Source organism: Epinephelus lanceolatus, chromosome 4 (assembly GCF_041903045.1).
Source record: "Epinephelus lanceolatus isolate andai-2023 chromosome 4, ASM4190304v1, whole genome shotgun sequence".
In the NCBI taxonomy this organism is placed as follows: Eukaryota; Metazoa; Chordata; class Actinopteri; order Perciformes; family Serranidae; genus Epinephelus; species Epinephelus lanceolatus.
This window is the reverse complement of record NC_135737.1, coordinates 28,625,729-28,641,200: the sequence shown is the minus strand read 5'-3', so window position 1 is coordinate 28,641,200 and position 15,472 is coordinate 28,625,729. Positions and strand designations below refer to the sequence as shown.

The window sequence follows — 15,472 nt, the reverse complement described above, 5'->3', positions numbered from 1 at the left end:
CCCTAGCTGTTGTTTTTATTTGATTGAAGTGCTTTATTATTTTTGAAACTACACAGTTATGATCTACAATTGCATCTCATCAGTTTAAATTAAAAGCACTAATGAAAAACAGACAACTGAAATCAACTCGCAGCAATATATATATAAACATTATTTATACGACTATTATTACAAATTCTGCAGCACTGTCCTGAGAATGAACACAATGACACAGTCTGATGATGATCAACTGTCAAATTAAAGCATGTTTATTGATCTCTTGTCCAGCCGGGTTATTTATTATAGTTTGTGTGTGCTCTTCACTTTGCAGGGTTTTGTCTCAGTCTCACGACAGACCTGTGGAGAAAAAAATGTAATTAAACCTCCCATCTATAATATTTCATTCTGCAAATGTAAACATCCTACAGGAGAAGGAAATAAGCTGGAAGCATTCAGAAAAAAGCCTTTGACGCCTCCCTGTGGCCACATGGTGTATTACAACACATTACATCAGAACCATGACTTGCATAATACAAAGTCCTTTGGCTGTGACGCCTCTATGACAAAGTGCTTACACAAGACCTCCTTATTTGGCTGTGTGACAACTGTAACAATACAACAGAAACAAGACTCTGGAGACAATGGATCAATCTGTTATAAAACAGGAGTGTGCAAAAAAAAAAAGAAAGAAAAATTATAACACTACAATTACCTTAGTGGTCCCAGACTGCACCGTTGGACTGTCATAAACATCTATCAACAAGCTTTTAATTTCAATGTAATGTTATTTCATACAACTCCCCCATTTTCACTCACCATTAGCGAACTTGCACTGTTTCAGCACCTCGCTGAAGCCCTCGCAGAGCTTATAGTCGCTCTGGTTTTGGGCACACTCGATGAACTGTTTGAGCTCATACGAGCAGGCCTGCTGCTGCTGAGGGGCCTCCTGCTGCATGTACATGGACTGTGGCTGCTGCTGGTAGGTGGGCTGAGCCTGGTACGGTTCCTGAAAGACACAAAACAGATGATGGGATCTTTCACAAATATACCGTACACATTCCTAATTTGAGAGCAAGTTCATGATTTTTGTCTGGTATTTGTTTATAAATGTGACACAAAGATAAAACGTGACATTGTCTTGTCAATACTATCAGAAAAATGAAGCATATCCATCCATAAAATATTGAAATGCCGTCATGCAAGTGTCAAATTGTTTGAAAACATCTTACATGCCAAGATATGTGACAAGTGGCTTAGCTTTTTACGATTCCCTTCAGATTTTTAAAAGACAGACAAGCAGGTGGAATCAATCAGCACTCAGACACCTTAATACCTACAATAAATATACCCAGGTAAAGGTAATAGTATGATTATGCACATAGACTTCCCCGATAACCTGACATGATTTGGCAGCCTACAAGTTAACACTACTCTTCCTCCTCCAACAACCCCCAAACGCACCTGTTTTTTGTTACTGCTCCCTACCTAGACAAACTAATCTGCCCCGAGGCTATTCCGGTCCTGTGAGCTGCTTAACCAAAGTTTATTTACCTGGTATGTGACATCAGGCCTGGCAGGCTCTGAGTGTCCTCCGCCGAAGCCTCCAGTCATGGCGTGGCCGATGGTGTGTCCTACCGCAGAGCCCACAGCCACGCCAGCGGCTGTAGTTGCCATCTGGGCAAACATACCAGGCTGCCTGGGTGCTGCGGCCGGAGCACCCACAGCAGAAGGAGGAGCATGCGTTGGAGCCGGGGCATAGGAAGGAGGAGGTGCAGCTCTGGCCATAGGTGGTGGTGATGGTGGAGCCCGGCTGTAAAGAGAAAGTCGTACATGTGTACAATGAAAAGTGCTGATGCTAAAGTTCAAGACAGTCATGGCACTAAAGAAAAGTGACTGTAAATATTTAAGTTTTTCACCAGGGCAAACGTTTGACCATGGGATCCTTCTTGAGTTTAAAATGACAAGTGTGCAGAAGGGTGATTAAACAGTAGAAAATATCAGTGTGAAACTGTATGTGGTGTCACTTGAGGTCACTGATATGAGCTTCCCTCTGGGCAGTTTAGGGCTATTTATACTGACAGACTCATGTTGGGCTCAGTGTCTTGAGTCCACAGCTTTAATGCAGCACTTAATCTGAACTAGATGTGGGTAACATGGTCCCATATCACATAAATAAGTTATATAGTAAAGCAAATATGATGCCAGATAAGTTAGAGGTATTCAAAACACATTTAAACTTTACTATAATACTACACTTAACATAATCCCATATGGTGTCAAATAGCTATAACCCTGACCACCAGAGTGTGGCTTAACAAAAATAAAGTCTAGAGGGAAGTCGCATTAAGTTGTACAAAAGGAAGACATTAAGATATACAATAATAAACATTATAAGTTAGTGCTGCTTAATGTATCTGACTAGCACAAGCTAACATGAGTAACTGTAAGGCGCTAGCTGAACATGCTAGCAGCTACATTAGCCTTCACACCATCCCGTCACAACTGCATTAAAACTTTTATTAAATGTAAGATAATAAAATGTTACCTGGCTGGAGGGGGCATCCTGGATGTCCTGCTTCTGCTTCCTCTTGGCATTTTTTAAATTATGTGTATATTTGTGAGGTTTCTGGCTGTTAAATAGAGACGCAGTACTGAGCGGTTAGCTGAGTGTCGACCTTTAGCTAGTCCGGAACTTTCTGGGTGTTACATCATTTGTGTCTCGGGTAACTTCCGGTGTGACGGTGACAACAGGGGTGCTTTCATAAGAAATATATTTATGTGTATATTTCTTGTCTTTATATTTGTTTAATTGCTCTATATATTTTCTTTAGCGTGAACTATGCGTCTAGTAGTAACGTAGGTATTTTTTTTCCTGGTAAAAGTCAACCCAGTGACCTTGGGTGATTTTTTTAATCCGTTGCTGTTTGTCCATAAACAGACACAGAGGTTCCTTGTGTACAAAACTGGTTCAGAGTGGCAAGACACATACTGGTAATGTGAATAAGGCATGACATATAATTGTAACATGAGTAACAAACTCAATCAAGTTCAAGTGAAGCTAAAACCTCACATTTATAACTGAGTTATATTTTGATGGTGCTTACATTTCAGTGACCCAGAGAGCATAGAAGTCCTTTACCGACATTGTAACAGTACAATGACATTTTTAAAGAGTGACAAGTGACAACCCAGAAAAATACCTTAATCACATCACCAATAAATAAAAGTAAAATAAATAATAATCAACAATAAGAGGCAGATGTTGCTATTGCACTTAATGTATGTAATGTCACCCAGACTGCAAATGAAAATTAGGACAGTTTATGAGATATGGGAGTTTAGATTCTGATGGCCCAGGGAAAGAAACTGTTTGTTAGTCTGTTGATTCTGCTTTTAATGCTTCCCATTTATATAACATACCACCACCTGTCATTACGCCAGGATCCCTTTCAAGGATCACCTCAAACTTCTAAGTTCTCAAGGAGGAGATGGAGGCCCTGCAGGAGGCTTATCTGGGAGATAAAGAAGAGGAGATGGAAGGAAACATGGAAAACCCCTATCAAAATTGTCCTTTGACTTGCATCAAGACAATAAGCCCTTTGTGGTGGCAGAAGTGAACAAATAAAGAGTGAACGATCAAGTTGTCTTTCATGTTATTTAATAAAGTGATGGGATCTTATTTCAGCTGAAAGGTCAAAGCCCCGACACCTGGAGTGTCCTCCGTAGGTCTGACAAAGAAGAACAGATTCAGTCACACAAAATAATTAAAACTCAGAAGAGGGACAGCAAAATGAAGGCCTCCAGTTTGCTGATAACGTCTATGAGAGCAGGAACAAAGCAAGTCTCTCATACACAGATGAGATGTGTTCAAAGACACAGTGAAACTAGACTTCAGCACAAGAGGCCAGCAGCATACTCTCTCAACAGCAGCTCCTACACACATAACTGTTTTTTTTGACTACACCCATCATCCAGAGAGCTGCAGGGAAAAGGCAGCATCAAATCTATGTGAGGCAGACCTGTCCCATAAGTAGAACCAGACACTGACTGAGCTGGAGCTAACGGCCCAAGACTGGGCACAGCGTTTGTTGGAGCAGGCCAGCACCTCAAGGATGAAGCAAAAGGATGAGATTATAAAGCTCATCAAGGTTGAAAGCAGCGGTAGACACGTGGACCTGTATGTCTACGCAAAGTTTAAAAATGTGCCTGAAAGTGAACCTCTCAGTTATTGGCAGTGTAAGTCACACATGACACTCAGATCCATAAGAAAAAACAGATCCAAGCAGAGCTGTCAGAGGAGGAGAAGCGTGTGGATACCATGATGGAAGCTGAACGCTGTAAGGGTTCAGAGACAGTGGAACACATTGATGAACTGTGCGAACAGCAGAGGATCTGGAGAGTAGAGCTCTACTAGGGAACACAAATAAATCATTCACGGACTGATTTGCATGCATTTGAAGTTGAAAAAATACTCTTATACTTCACTGTCGGGATACAAAAACTTTTGCTTTTATTTCTTTTGACCCACTCAAACCACTGACATCCCTTAAAAGAACCCTTTTATTATCAAGCTTAAAGACAAAGGGCTTTATTGCAGTCAAAATGTATGTGTTGTTATATTCCAGTGGCAACATCTGGAGGAGAAACAAGCGCGAGACGAGATGACAGAGAAGGAGAGACAGCAGATGCGAGAGAACCAGGTGAATGAACCTGGATGACCTCAAGTTGCAGAAGCAACACTAAACACACGCATTAGAAATAAGAGTACAGATGTATCCCTGTATAAACTGATGCACCTAAATAAATCACCATCACTGATCAGGCTTTCTTTCAGACACAAAATATGCACACCAATTAGTGCCCCAATCTTCCTGAAGCAGGGAGGCTGAAAGAGCGTCACATTAAACGGTGGTTGGTAATTAAACAGGTATTTCTAGGTTGTCTTAAGCGTAAAAGCAACATTGTACATTAGATTATACAAAATAACAATACATTTCTGTGTTTAATAGGTTTATTCTTTAGCTATATATAAATGTGCAAAGCCAACATATAAAAAAAAAAAAAAAGTATTTTTCTCAACAGAAATATTACAAAAATATCCGGTCATATACCAGTGCTTTATAGCAATCATAAGCTTTTCTAGAAAAGTACACTCAGGTATGAGTATGTACTATAACTGAGAATTATGCACATCTTTAGAACTATAAAATTAGATCACATGTTGCATTCAACGGCCATATTTGATTTCATAAAACGGATTTAAATAAAGAAAAATGATCACTTATTTCTCTGATAAAGCAGTGGGAGAAAAACATCACTCTTTTTTCCCTTTCTTCTTTTTATCTGAAAATCTGCGTCGCTGCTGGTTGTGTCCGCCTCCTCGTCCTGATCTGTTTCCTTTTGATCTGCGATCTTCCCACCTTGGCATAGGTGGCTCAATTTCCCCTGGTCGCCCTCCTCTGTCCGGTACGCTGCCCATCAACGTCTAGTGAGAACAAAGAAACATTAAAAGCCATCTATACTCTGAGCTACAGACAATCACCAGCATGATAACTGATTACGGTTGTACCTTGTAGACGGGGGTGCTTTCCCCAGCTTTGATTGGCTCAATGAAGGACTGATCCTCTCTGGCGGCGATCAGAAGAGACAGGGAGACTCGGGAGGAGCTGGCGAGGGATGACAGAGGAGGCACTGAGGCCAGCGCCTCATTGCGCTCCTGTAAATAAAGGACTAATTGAACAGGGATGTTTGCTGTTATCATGATGCACACTGATGCTTTTGTTTCACCCATATAATCTGCTGCAGCAGGAGACATATTTTCACAAGAGTTGAAACAAGTAGGGGATGAGTCAGCTGACAGAGAAGTAGTCAGCAGCAAATTTAATATAGATTGAGTCATTTTTAGCCACACTGGTGGTAACGCGGTGTGTTCCCAATGAATATATCTCCTGTATGCTTCACTCCTCAGTAGAGGCTTTTTATAAAGTCTGGGACCCTTACTCAAAGTACATTGGACCAACACTGTCATCTTCCATATTACAGGGGTTTCCTAAATCAGCTTAGCCAGTCTCTGTACATTGCCTGTAAATCAGTCTTCTTGGAACCCTGCTGTTTGCCTATACAGCCTGTTTGTTTGTTTGATGCTGCCTTTGTGTGGCTGTAGGAGGTGATGAAGGTTGGAGATGTAATTATTGCCCACTTTTTTATTATTATTTCTTTTCTCCTATTTTCTTATTTTTATCTACTCATTAGACTTATTTGTCATGTCATGTCTAGGCTACTAGCATCTTAAAAATGTAATATATTCTTTAAAGAAAAAGAAAAGAAATTAAAATGTCTTCAAACTTTATTGGAAGTGTGTTTAGCTCGCTGCAGAGCTGTGTATCCACAGCATGGTGAGGGCAGAAGACACTCAGTTAAACCCAACTAACAACCAAATGATCCACACTGGTGTGACTGTTCTTGAATTTGTGAAAAAAAAAAAAGCTTCTGGCATGTCTCCTCGGTGAACAGAGAATCCAAGTAAGACAAACATCCTTCATGAATTAAAGTTAAGAGGGGCCGGGTTTAACAACAGCAAAACTATATCAAATATCAGTTAACAAAGTCTCACAGTATAATCCAAGTCTCCTTCATCCAGTCATATTCTCATTTTCTCTTAAGCAGAGGTGTCCAAACTTTTTTGGCCAGATTAGATAATGTGAAAATACGTCTGGGTCAGTTGCTTCCTGCATCAGAGTCACTTTCCACCGCTCTTGAAAGCAGCAGCCCTCGCTGTCGACTTTACGTTTCTTTGGTGCAGCCATATCTGTTATCTAGCAGGAAATGTCTGCTGCTAGGTAACTCTTTGTTAGCTTGTTTACAATATGTTTATGTAAACACAATAGCTCTGCCTGCATAGTTTCTACTTGGTGCATGGCTACAAATTACGAACTTGCTTGCCTAACTAATATTGTGTGACAGTATATTTTGTTTAAAATCATCCCCTGGGCTGGACTTTGGACATGCCTGCTCTGAAAAATTATGATTTAAAACTCCTTCGCCTACAAGTAGCGCGACCTGAGCGTCCCTGAGCACGTGTGTACCCAGACACACTGTTTGTACAGACTTGTTTTAAATCATAATGTGTTTAGAGAAAATGCATGTGTTTGGGAAGTACTGAGAATAAAACAGGATAAATGAGACTTGGATTATGTTGCACGAGTTGTGTCAGTTGAGGACATTTTGATATAGTTTTGCTGTTGTAAAACAGTTCCTGTTTACTTTGATTTCTTCAAGGGGTGAGTAATTGATACACAAATGGTCATTTTGTAGGTGAAATATTCCTTCAAAGTGAGTTCTAACAGATGCAATGAGTGCCTACCTTTTGTTTTTCTCCCCATGCAAACGACTGAAGTGTAACCTGGAAGCGCTTGATCATCATTTCCCGCCGACACCGATAGTCCTCTGTCAGAAGTTGATTGATCTTTTTAACTTTCATCTGAAAAACAGAAAATAAGAAAAATAAGGTTGAAATACTTGTTTTAAGAATTACTTGTGACGTGTAATGAACTGCTAACAGCTCTGGCTACATACCCACTGCTCTGAGCTGAGGCTCTTGTTAAGAAGCGGGTTCGTCATGTCTCCAGATGGCAGACGAGCGAGCCTCGACTCCACCTGCATTGAAATAGCATGTTAAAAAATCCTCTCAGTGCTTCCCAGTTTGTAGTCACGACACATCTCAATCTCTTACGTCAAACTTACCTCTTTCAACACATCTGTAAATTCAGCGGAGGAATCCATGTCAAGGGCGTGCAGCAGTAAGGTCCACTCTGCCTGCATCTCTGCCTTCCTTCTGTCTTTGTCATCATCATTTTCACACTCCTGACAAAGCTCAGTGCTGTGATATTCAACTCGCTGCTCTTTTTCAGACTCCTCTCCTGTTGTCTTCTCGTCAGGATGCGTCTCTTTATGCTTCATTATACGAGCTGCTTGCAGTTCTGATACAAGGAACTCTAAAGGATTGAACAGTAATTTTAAGATAATACACAAATCCACAGGGACTATAATCATCTGTTAGTACCTTAAACGCACCACTCTATAACAGAGCCCATCGCACTCTACGATTACTCACCAGTGACTTTGTTGAGGCTGGATGGCTCCAGCACCTCTGAGGTCAGCACAGTGAGCGGAGAACACATGTTTGACAGTACATTTCTCAGCTCTCCCACCAGCAAGATGTGACCTGTCATGTCTGAGTCTGGAAAAAGGAAAGACAAGGTAATTTCATTTACACAGTACAAGTGCTCTGTATTAAAAATGTATGCAGCAACAAGTAACAAGTACAGAAGAATACCGTAAACAAAATACAACAACCATTCTGTGCAGTTTAATATAGTACACGGCACTTTCATTTATGCATTGTACGGCCATTTGGAATTACCATCTTTTGCTGTCCAATTGTATTAGTGGCAGGTAGATATATCGGCTGATATTAGCCTATTGCAGTTGGCCAAGTACATGGCTTACTTTGTCCACTAGAAATTTATTTGTCAACTCTAAAATGTCCCACTTAGTAAATAGCTGGGACACAATTTGGTAATCCTTGTTAAATAAAATGTCTATTTTCTATTTATACTGAGCATCTTTGGCACAAATAAAAGGTCTATCTTATTTCTTTTCATCTTAATAACAGAAGAAAATTACAATGCAAAACCTGGAGAACCACAAAAACAAACCCCAGACATAAACTACAAATACAGATAAACATTGTGACTAATTATATTCCTGGGACATAAAGACAAAGTTACGTAAAAGTCCGCTATTTGTCTGTTTAAATGCAGAGGAAGTTGTAATAGATCTCAGGTCATTTGCCAGGTAGTTTCTTAAAAAATAAATTAAAAGAAAAACATGGAAAAACATCAGAACAAACAGGATCTGAATGTTATTCTTATGTATACAGTTTTAAGTAAGGAACACCACTTAAAGGGGAACTTCACCCATTTTCAAACTTCATACATTTTATTCCTATGGGGTCTAATATAGTCCAAAAATATTAGTTAGCATGAATAACTTTCCCAAATCCAAAAGTTAGAGTGCTAAATCTCAAATCTGTGATGTCATAGGGCAGTGGTTTTGAAACTTGGGTGCACACAAAAGGGCAACGTGTGTTATCACTCTTTTCATAAGACAATATAAGACAATAAAAATAAGAAAAAATAAGACAGGTAGCTTTTGTGATGTTTTTTTTCCCCTTTCTTTCAGTGGTAGGTTGTCTTCACTGGTGCTTTGTTGTAATTTGCTTTGTGCAATAAAGTGATCAATGGTCCCACTTACGACTTTCTCCTTTTAAAAATGATCATCCCTCACACTGGCAGCTAATCAGGGCTTTGGATGTGTCACATATTTATAATTCCCGTGTGTGAACGGCTACAAATAGGCTCCCCATGAAGGTTTTTTTTTTTTTACATTAAATTAAATTACATTTTTAGCTAGAGTTTTCCTCTTAATTAGGAAATGGGTGTACACAACATACTGATACAGTCAATAAAAAAATCAAGATAACTGTTTGTACAGGCCCAGTTGGATCTTGCAATAATACTGTGTGGTTAGCACAAAATCCCATGGCACTGTCATGAGGTATAAAGTCTGGAGCTGCTCCATTGACAATGAATTGGAGAAAATGTTACAGATGACACTGTGAGCACCCAGGGGAATGTTCTGGGTATTTAGGTATATTATTTGTTTCACAGCTGAGAACACTACAACAGAATGAAGCTCATTTGGGTATCAAAAAGAAAACAAGCATTCTGCACATTGTGTCTATGGAGCAGCTCCATACTTTATACAATGACATCACAAGTTTGAGACTTCCTTCTGTGGTTTCTGGCTTTGAGAGAGAGCAGCTCATGTTCACAAATATTGATCAAACTTTCCTGGGCAATGGACATGACATATTGGCATTCCTAATTTAGGAAGTGTTCCCCTTTAATGACTTTAAAATGTTAATAATAAAAACCTTGTAGCTCTGGACACACAGTCCTCAGCTCTTCAGTCAGCCAGGTGAGCAGCGGACAGGGAAGCTCGTCACAGTTACACCTGGAGAGGCAGGAGCTGCCCGGGTACCTGAGCAGGAAGTAAAGACGACAGGTGAAATTATTACCTGCCGCAGGTCGGCAACTATCTAAATACACCGGAGAGGCCTGAATATTGATACTACATTAAAGGTAAACTAGAGAATGGAGTGCTCATAAATCACAGCTAGCTAACCTGTGTTATACTGTACCGAAGATTAGCTTTAAATGGACTGCTAACATTAGAGCCATATTTTATAACAGAAAATAAAGGTAACTACGCAGCAAACAAGACAGCAGTTACTCACCCTAAAGCTTTAATGGCGGACACTGTCCCTGAGCTCCTCTCCATTGTCACAATAACGATATTACTCTGTTACAGTAAGAAAGCTGTACCCAACTCATGAAAGTTCAAGCGCGTTTTAACTGGCTCTTCCTCTTTTTACAGTGTTTAATGGCAGGGCAGGTCACACGCCGCCACCTGCTGGCCGGAGTGTGTACTGCATGTATAACAATTTAATAAAAATAATTCACGCAACAGTGAGCTATAAAAGAAATACATGAATAAATCAATGCATTTTGAAATAGAAAAATTACAAAAAAAAAAAGAGCAAATCATGTAGGAAAATATATAGAGACGAAAAGAACAGGGGCTTTATACAAAAATGCTTTACATTGGCATCTGTTTAAAAAAGTATAAACAAAAAATATGAAATCACAACAACAAAACATAAAAAAATATACTGAATACAGAAAGGTACAATTAGTATAATTCAATTTAGATAAAAAAAAAATTAAAACATTTAATCAAAGAATGATAGGTCATTAATCAGTGACATTTCTGTAACATCATATTGAGCTCACATAGCCTACCCACATACAAGTGCAATGCTGAATCAATGGGTATTCATTAAAATAATTTTTTTTTTTTTTTATAATTTATAACAATAATTGATATGGTATTATACCATAGAAATTACTATCTATAACATAATCTTAAGCCATTTATTTATAATAATAATAATGATAATAATAATAATAATAATAATAATAATAATATTAAACTTTATTTATACAACACCTTTTAAAACAAATTCACAGAGTTCTTTAAAAAAAATAAAAAGGAATAAAGCACCCAAAAACAAAATATAAAATTAAAACAATAATAACAAAGCAAGACATGTTGGAAATGAAATCACTGTGCTCAAATGGAAAGCGTTTCTTGAAATATAATAAAATAGAATAAAATAAAACCAAAATAATATTTTACATTCAAAGATGTCACTGATTCTGCAAGTATGAGATTAAAAGAAAAGTTATGCATTATTTTTTTTATTTTACATTATTTTCTAAAGCTGAAACTGTGCAGGGTAAGTATAGTATGTGATAGTAGCCTAACTTTCCTGTATTTTCCACATAATACTATTAATATTGCCATTTTCTCTGACTCCACCTTGGCCTCTTCTTGACAAGAAACTTTCTCCCTTGATTTATAAAAAAAACTGTGATACTGATGTAACATGCTTCACAGTATCTTTCCCTTAATCAAAACTCCAGTAGAGGAACACAGTGATGGGTTTTACATTTCTGTCCACCAGGAGCCACTAGAGGTCCATTGCAACTGCCTTCAATGGTGCAAAGTAAAACTAAGTACATTTACTCAAGTACTGCAACTAGGCGCAGTTTTTAGGTACTTGTACTACTTGAGTATTTCCATTGTATGCAGCTTAATTTTTACATTTCAGGTTCAAATATTGTACTTTTTCTTTAGTTACAACTTATGAGATAAAACTGAAACCAAAATTAAAATGCTGCTTACTTGTAAATGCTTCAGAAATTCATAATATATAGTGTCACTCACCATGTTCTGGCTCTGCTGCATTATCCTCTTCACCTTCTTTATGATCAGTGCCTATAATATTTATGTACCTTTTACTCATGCGGCATAATTTGACACACTCAGCACTCTCAACACCATTAGAGGTGTTGCTGATGCAGGCGGTGCAGCTAATGTTTGCTCCGGTGGAGCTGGCTGTGCATACTGACAGTGTTATATACAGTATTATAGTTGTCAGCAAGCACTAACAAGACATCTTTGATTTAAAACGTCACAGAGGCTTTTACAGTTGTCAGTTCTGCCCGGGCACAACTTTAAGTCTTTTCCTTTTTTATATTTCATACAGAGGCTCTCACAGCAGAAAACCCTGAACTTCTGTGTTTCCATCACTGTTATAGCAAAGTGGGATACTCCTCAGTGGCGTGACTCATGTGGTCTCCTCTGTGTGTGCAGCTTTACCACGTGTCACACTCAGGACACAAGCAGCCTGTAAATTGAACAGGGACAATGAAGACAGTGGCTGAGTACGTCCTTCTACGTTTGCTGCCATATGTGCAGAAGCTGTGCCGCCCTCGACAACAAAAGCGCTGCCATGCGTCAGGATGCTGCGTCTTTTATTCCCCCGACACTGCCCACTGCTCCATGAAACCTTGTGGGGGCTGACCTTTGACCTGTGGCACGCAGTCAGACAATACAGGCAGACACTCCCCTCGTGCGTGGACTTGTTGAGCACTTGTTAGGCGGATGAATCACTGGCAGTCAGATTCTTTGGTTTTCTTCAAAAAAATCCTGCAGGCCTGAATATAATATACTCTGGACATCCAAAATGTGCAGTGCAGTGCAGATCATGCAGTGAGTGCAGTGTCCGAAATAAATAAAAAATTAAAAAAAAAAAAATTATACATCGTGAAAGTTTCTCATTAGACAAGTTTTATTAAAGTGTTTTGTACAATGAATAAGGGCTGAGTAGGAGTGGGTGTTATGAAATTTTATTACACAATATAATTAATTGAACAATTGGTTGTAAAATCCATTGAGAAACTGTTAATGGATAAAATAATCAGGCACAATAAACGTACTTATATCATCTCCCTACACATAGTGTCATATTGCCCACGGGTTATGTCAGGTGGTAAAAAAATTGGTACACTTTGTGTTAAAGAATGAGAACAATCAGACAGAATAGGGCTCATATGGATAAGCAACAGTAAAACGGGCTTTTCAGTGATGCAGGAGACATATGGGATGTTAAACAAAAAGTGTTGTGACGCACTGAGGTGAAAATAAAAACTATGTCATAACAAAATATGCAGGATGCATTCATGTTTGTGTAGAGTGGGACAGATGTTACACAGTCAAACAGAAAAATGGAAATGTAGACCTTAAATGGACAATGATTATTAATATGATAGGACCATGAGTAATTTCTCCATTTCCTGTGTAAATATGACATGTACACCTGTTACCTAAGACTCATAGTGGGAGAGATGTAGGTAGTTAAGATGTAGAGAAATCCATAGGTGGATTATGAGACAATGGGCCCCTGAGCAAAAATATGTCAATGGACAAGAATAGTAGGAGGACACACAGACTTTGTGGTGGTTGTTTGTCTCTTTGTAGTCGTTATGCATCTTTATGTGTGTAGTGACTGTCAGGGACAAAAGCTGCTAAGAAGCTGAATAGGCTCTTAACTGTGACTCATTCAAAGAAATCCATGCCGACATCCAAAGACGTGTTTCACAATGATTTTTTAAACAAACAACTGGATAACTGAAGCAAAATGAGATGAAACAAAATATTACGTGATGTGATTACACTCAACAGAAAATTTCAGAGCCAAAAAGTTACCCTCTTTGTCTAAAAGCCGTCACACCAGTGTATGAACAGGTAAACACAAGAACACAAGAACAAGAACGTGTGTGGACTACAAAAAAAATGTGTTTTTTGTGTCTCTGTTATTGTTTTGTGTCTTTTTTTGGTCATTTTTAATAGTTGTTTTGCCCATTGTTGTAGTTACTATGTGTGTCTTTGCAGTACATTTGCATCTCTTTGTGGTCATTATAAGTCTCTTCCTGGTCAGTTACATGTTAATTTAACTAACATTTTGCAGGTGATGGCCAGGGGCCCCCAGACGCTTTGGCCCCTGTGCCTGTCAGGCCTGTTCAATAATCCATCCATGGTGAAATTAAAATGGAAATGCTTGATTTTTAGGCTGATCCATTCTAATGACTGGACAGTTAGAAATCCATGTGCAATCTCTAATTTATTCTTCCCTCCATTTCGCTTTGTAACCCCCCCCCTTCCACAAGACCTCTGGTGGGGACGTAAGAACCCCAAAATCAAACATACATATTTTTCTTCTTACCTGTAGTGCTATTTATGAATCTAGATTGTTTTAGTGAGTTGCCGAGTGTTGGAGATATCAGCTGCAGAGATGTCTGACTTCTCTCCAATTTTTTTTTTTTTTTTTAAGATTATTTTTATGGGCTTCTTGCCCCCATTGACAGGACAGAGAGTGAAATGGGGAGACAGAGAGAGAGCGGGGACCGACACGCAGCAAAGGGCCGCGAGCCGGATCCGAACCCGCGTCCGCTGCAGGGAGGCGATGCTTCTGCACATGGGGCGCCGGCACCACCCACCACGCCACTGATGCCCCGACTTCTCTCCAATATAATGGAACTAGATGTTTTCCTGTAGGAACTACTTACTCTCTACCCAACTACATCTTCCAACCGTATCACCGTGCTGAAGGAAGTGTGCATCTACTCATCGACGAAAGGCTTGTGCTTGTTACAATGCGATGATAATTAGCAACAATGATATTCTTACGCGAGGGTAAGGGTTACATCCCATTGCTCATAAGGTGAATCATGTCTTCATGTATTATGTACAATAAAGTGGATAACTGCTATGTTTGACCTCATTTATTCACTACAACCATTCATTTTCCGTAACAGCATATCCTGTTGGGGGTTGCAGGGGGGCTGGGGCCTATTGGGTGAGAGGCGGGGTACACCCTGGACAGGTCGCCAGACTATCACAGAACTGACAAATAGAGACGGACAACCATTTACACTCACATTCACACCTACGGACAATTTAGAGTAACCTGCATGACTCTGGACTGTGGGAGGAAACTGGAGTACCCAGAGAAAACCCAAGCTGACATTGTGGGCTCCCCACCCAGGCATTCAAACCAAAACCCTCCTGCTGTGAGATGACAATGCTAACCACTGCACCCTTTGCGCTGTAGCAGGGTTCAAAGAACCATTGCATTGCTGGGTTTGTCTTGTGGTAGTGGTGGTGGGTGCCAGGTGAGCGTAGGAGCATGTCATGTAGGCTCCAAGTGGAACGTGGCTGCAGCTATAGGCCTACATGTCACTAGGAGGACGCCATCAATGTCTGCATCTTGTACTGTCACAAGCAGGAGCCTCTCGTCTATGAGTAGAGGCCACTTCCTTCTGTGCAGTGATACAGTTGGTGGGTGTAGTTGGGGTGAGAGAAAATAGTTCCTACATGAAACTGCTCACAACAAGGGTCATGATTTCTGGAAAGAGACGTTGCTGTTGAGCCGAGTGCCATCTAGTTCCATTATATTGGAGAG

At 39.6% G+C, this 15,472-nt stretch overlaps 2 protein-coding genes across 2 annotated transcripts; both read right to left on the bottom strand.

Moving 5' to 3' along the window:
- Positions 1 to 12: 12 nt before the first annotated feature.
- Positions 13 to 2,691, bottom strand: chchd2 (coiled-coil-helix-coiled-coil-helix domain containing 2). The gene is made up of 4 exons (XM_033632011.2): positions 2,525 to 2,691; positions 1,531 to 1,789; positions 796 to 985; positions 13 to 336 (listed from the first exon to the last, which is right to left on the bottom strand). Exons 1-4 carry the CDS (start codon positions 2,572 to 2,574, stop codon positions 326 to 328), a joined length of 510 nt encoding a protein of 169 aa, XP_033487902.1. The 5' UTR covers positions 2,575 to 2,691; the 3' UTR covers positions 13 to 325.
- Positions 2,692 to 4,469: 1,778 nt separating this feature from the next.
- LOC117259447 (protein FAM98A) lies at positions 4,470 to 10,478 on the bottom strand. The gene is made up of 8 exons (XM_033630778.2): positions 10,340 to 10,478; positions 9,977 to 10,083; positions 8,093 to 8,218; positions 7,723 to 7,973; positions 7,555 to 7,635; positions 7,343 to 7,459; positions 5,549 to 5,695; positions 4,470 to 5,464 (listed from the first exon to the last, which is right to left on the bottom strand). The coding sequence occupies exons 1-8, from the start codon at positions 10,381 to 10,383 to the stop codon at positions 5,294 to 5,296; spliced, it is 1,044 nt and encodes a 347-aa protein (XP_033486669.2). The 5' UTR covers positions 10,384 to 10,478; the 3' UTR covers positions 4,470 to 5,293.
- Between the last annotated feature and the right edge of the window lie 4,994 nt (positions 10,479 to 15,472).

Bases quoted from the DNA above. Each gene is read 5' to 3' on its own strand.
- LOC117259447 (XM_033630778.2), bottom strand. From the start codon at position 10,383: ATGGAGAGGAGCTCAGGGACAGTGTCCGCCATTAAAGCTTTAGG. The intron at 10,084-10,339 runs GTGAGTAACTGC...CTTCCTGCTCAG, and splicing joins TCCGCCATTAAAGCTTTAGG to GTACCCGGGCAGCTCCTGCC. The intron at 8,219-9,976 runs GTTTTTATTATT...TCCTTTTTCCAG, and splicing joins TGTGTGTCCAGAGCTACAAG to ACTCAGACATGACAGGTCAC.
- chchd2 (XM_033632011.2), bottom strand. From the start codon at position 2,574: ATGCCAAGAGGAAGCAGAAGCAGGACATCCAGGATGCCCCCTCCAGCC. The intron at 1,790-2,524 runs GTAACATTTTAT...TTCTCTTTACAG, and splicing joins AGGATGCCCCCTCCAGCCAG to CCGGGCTCCACCATCACCAC. The intron at 986-1,530 runs GTAAATAAACTT...TGTGTCTTTCAG, and splicing joins GGCCTGATGTCACATACCAG to GAACCGTACCAGGCTCAGCC.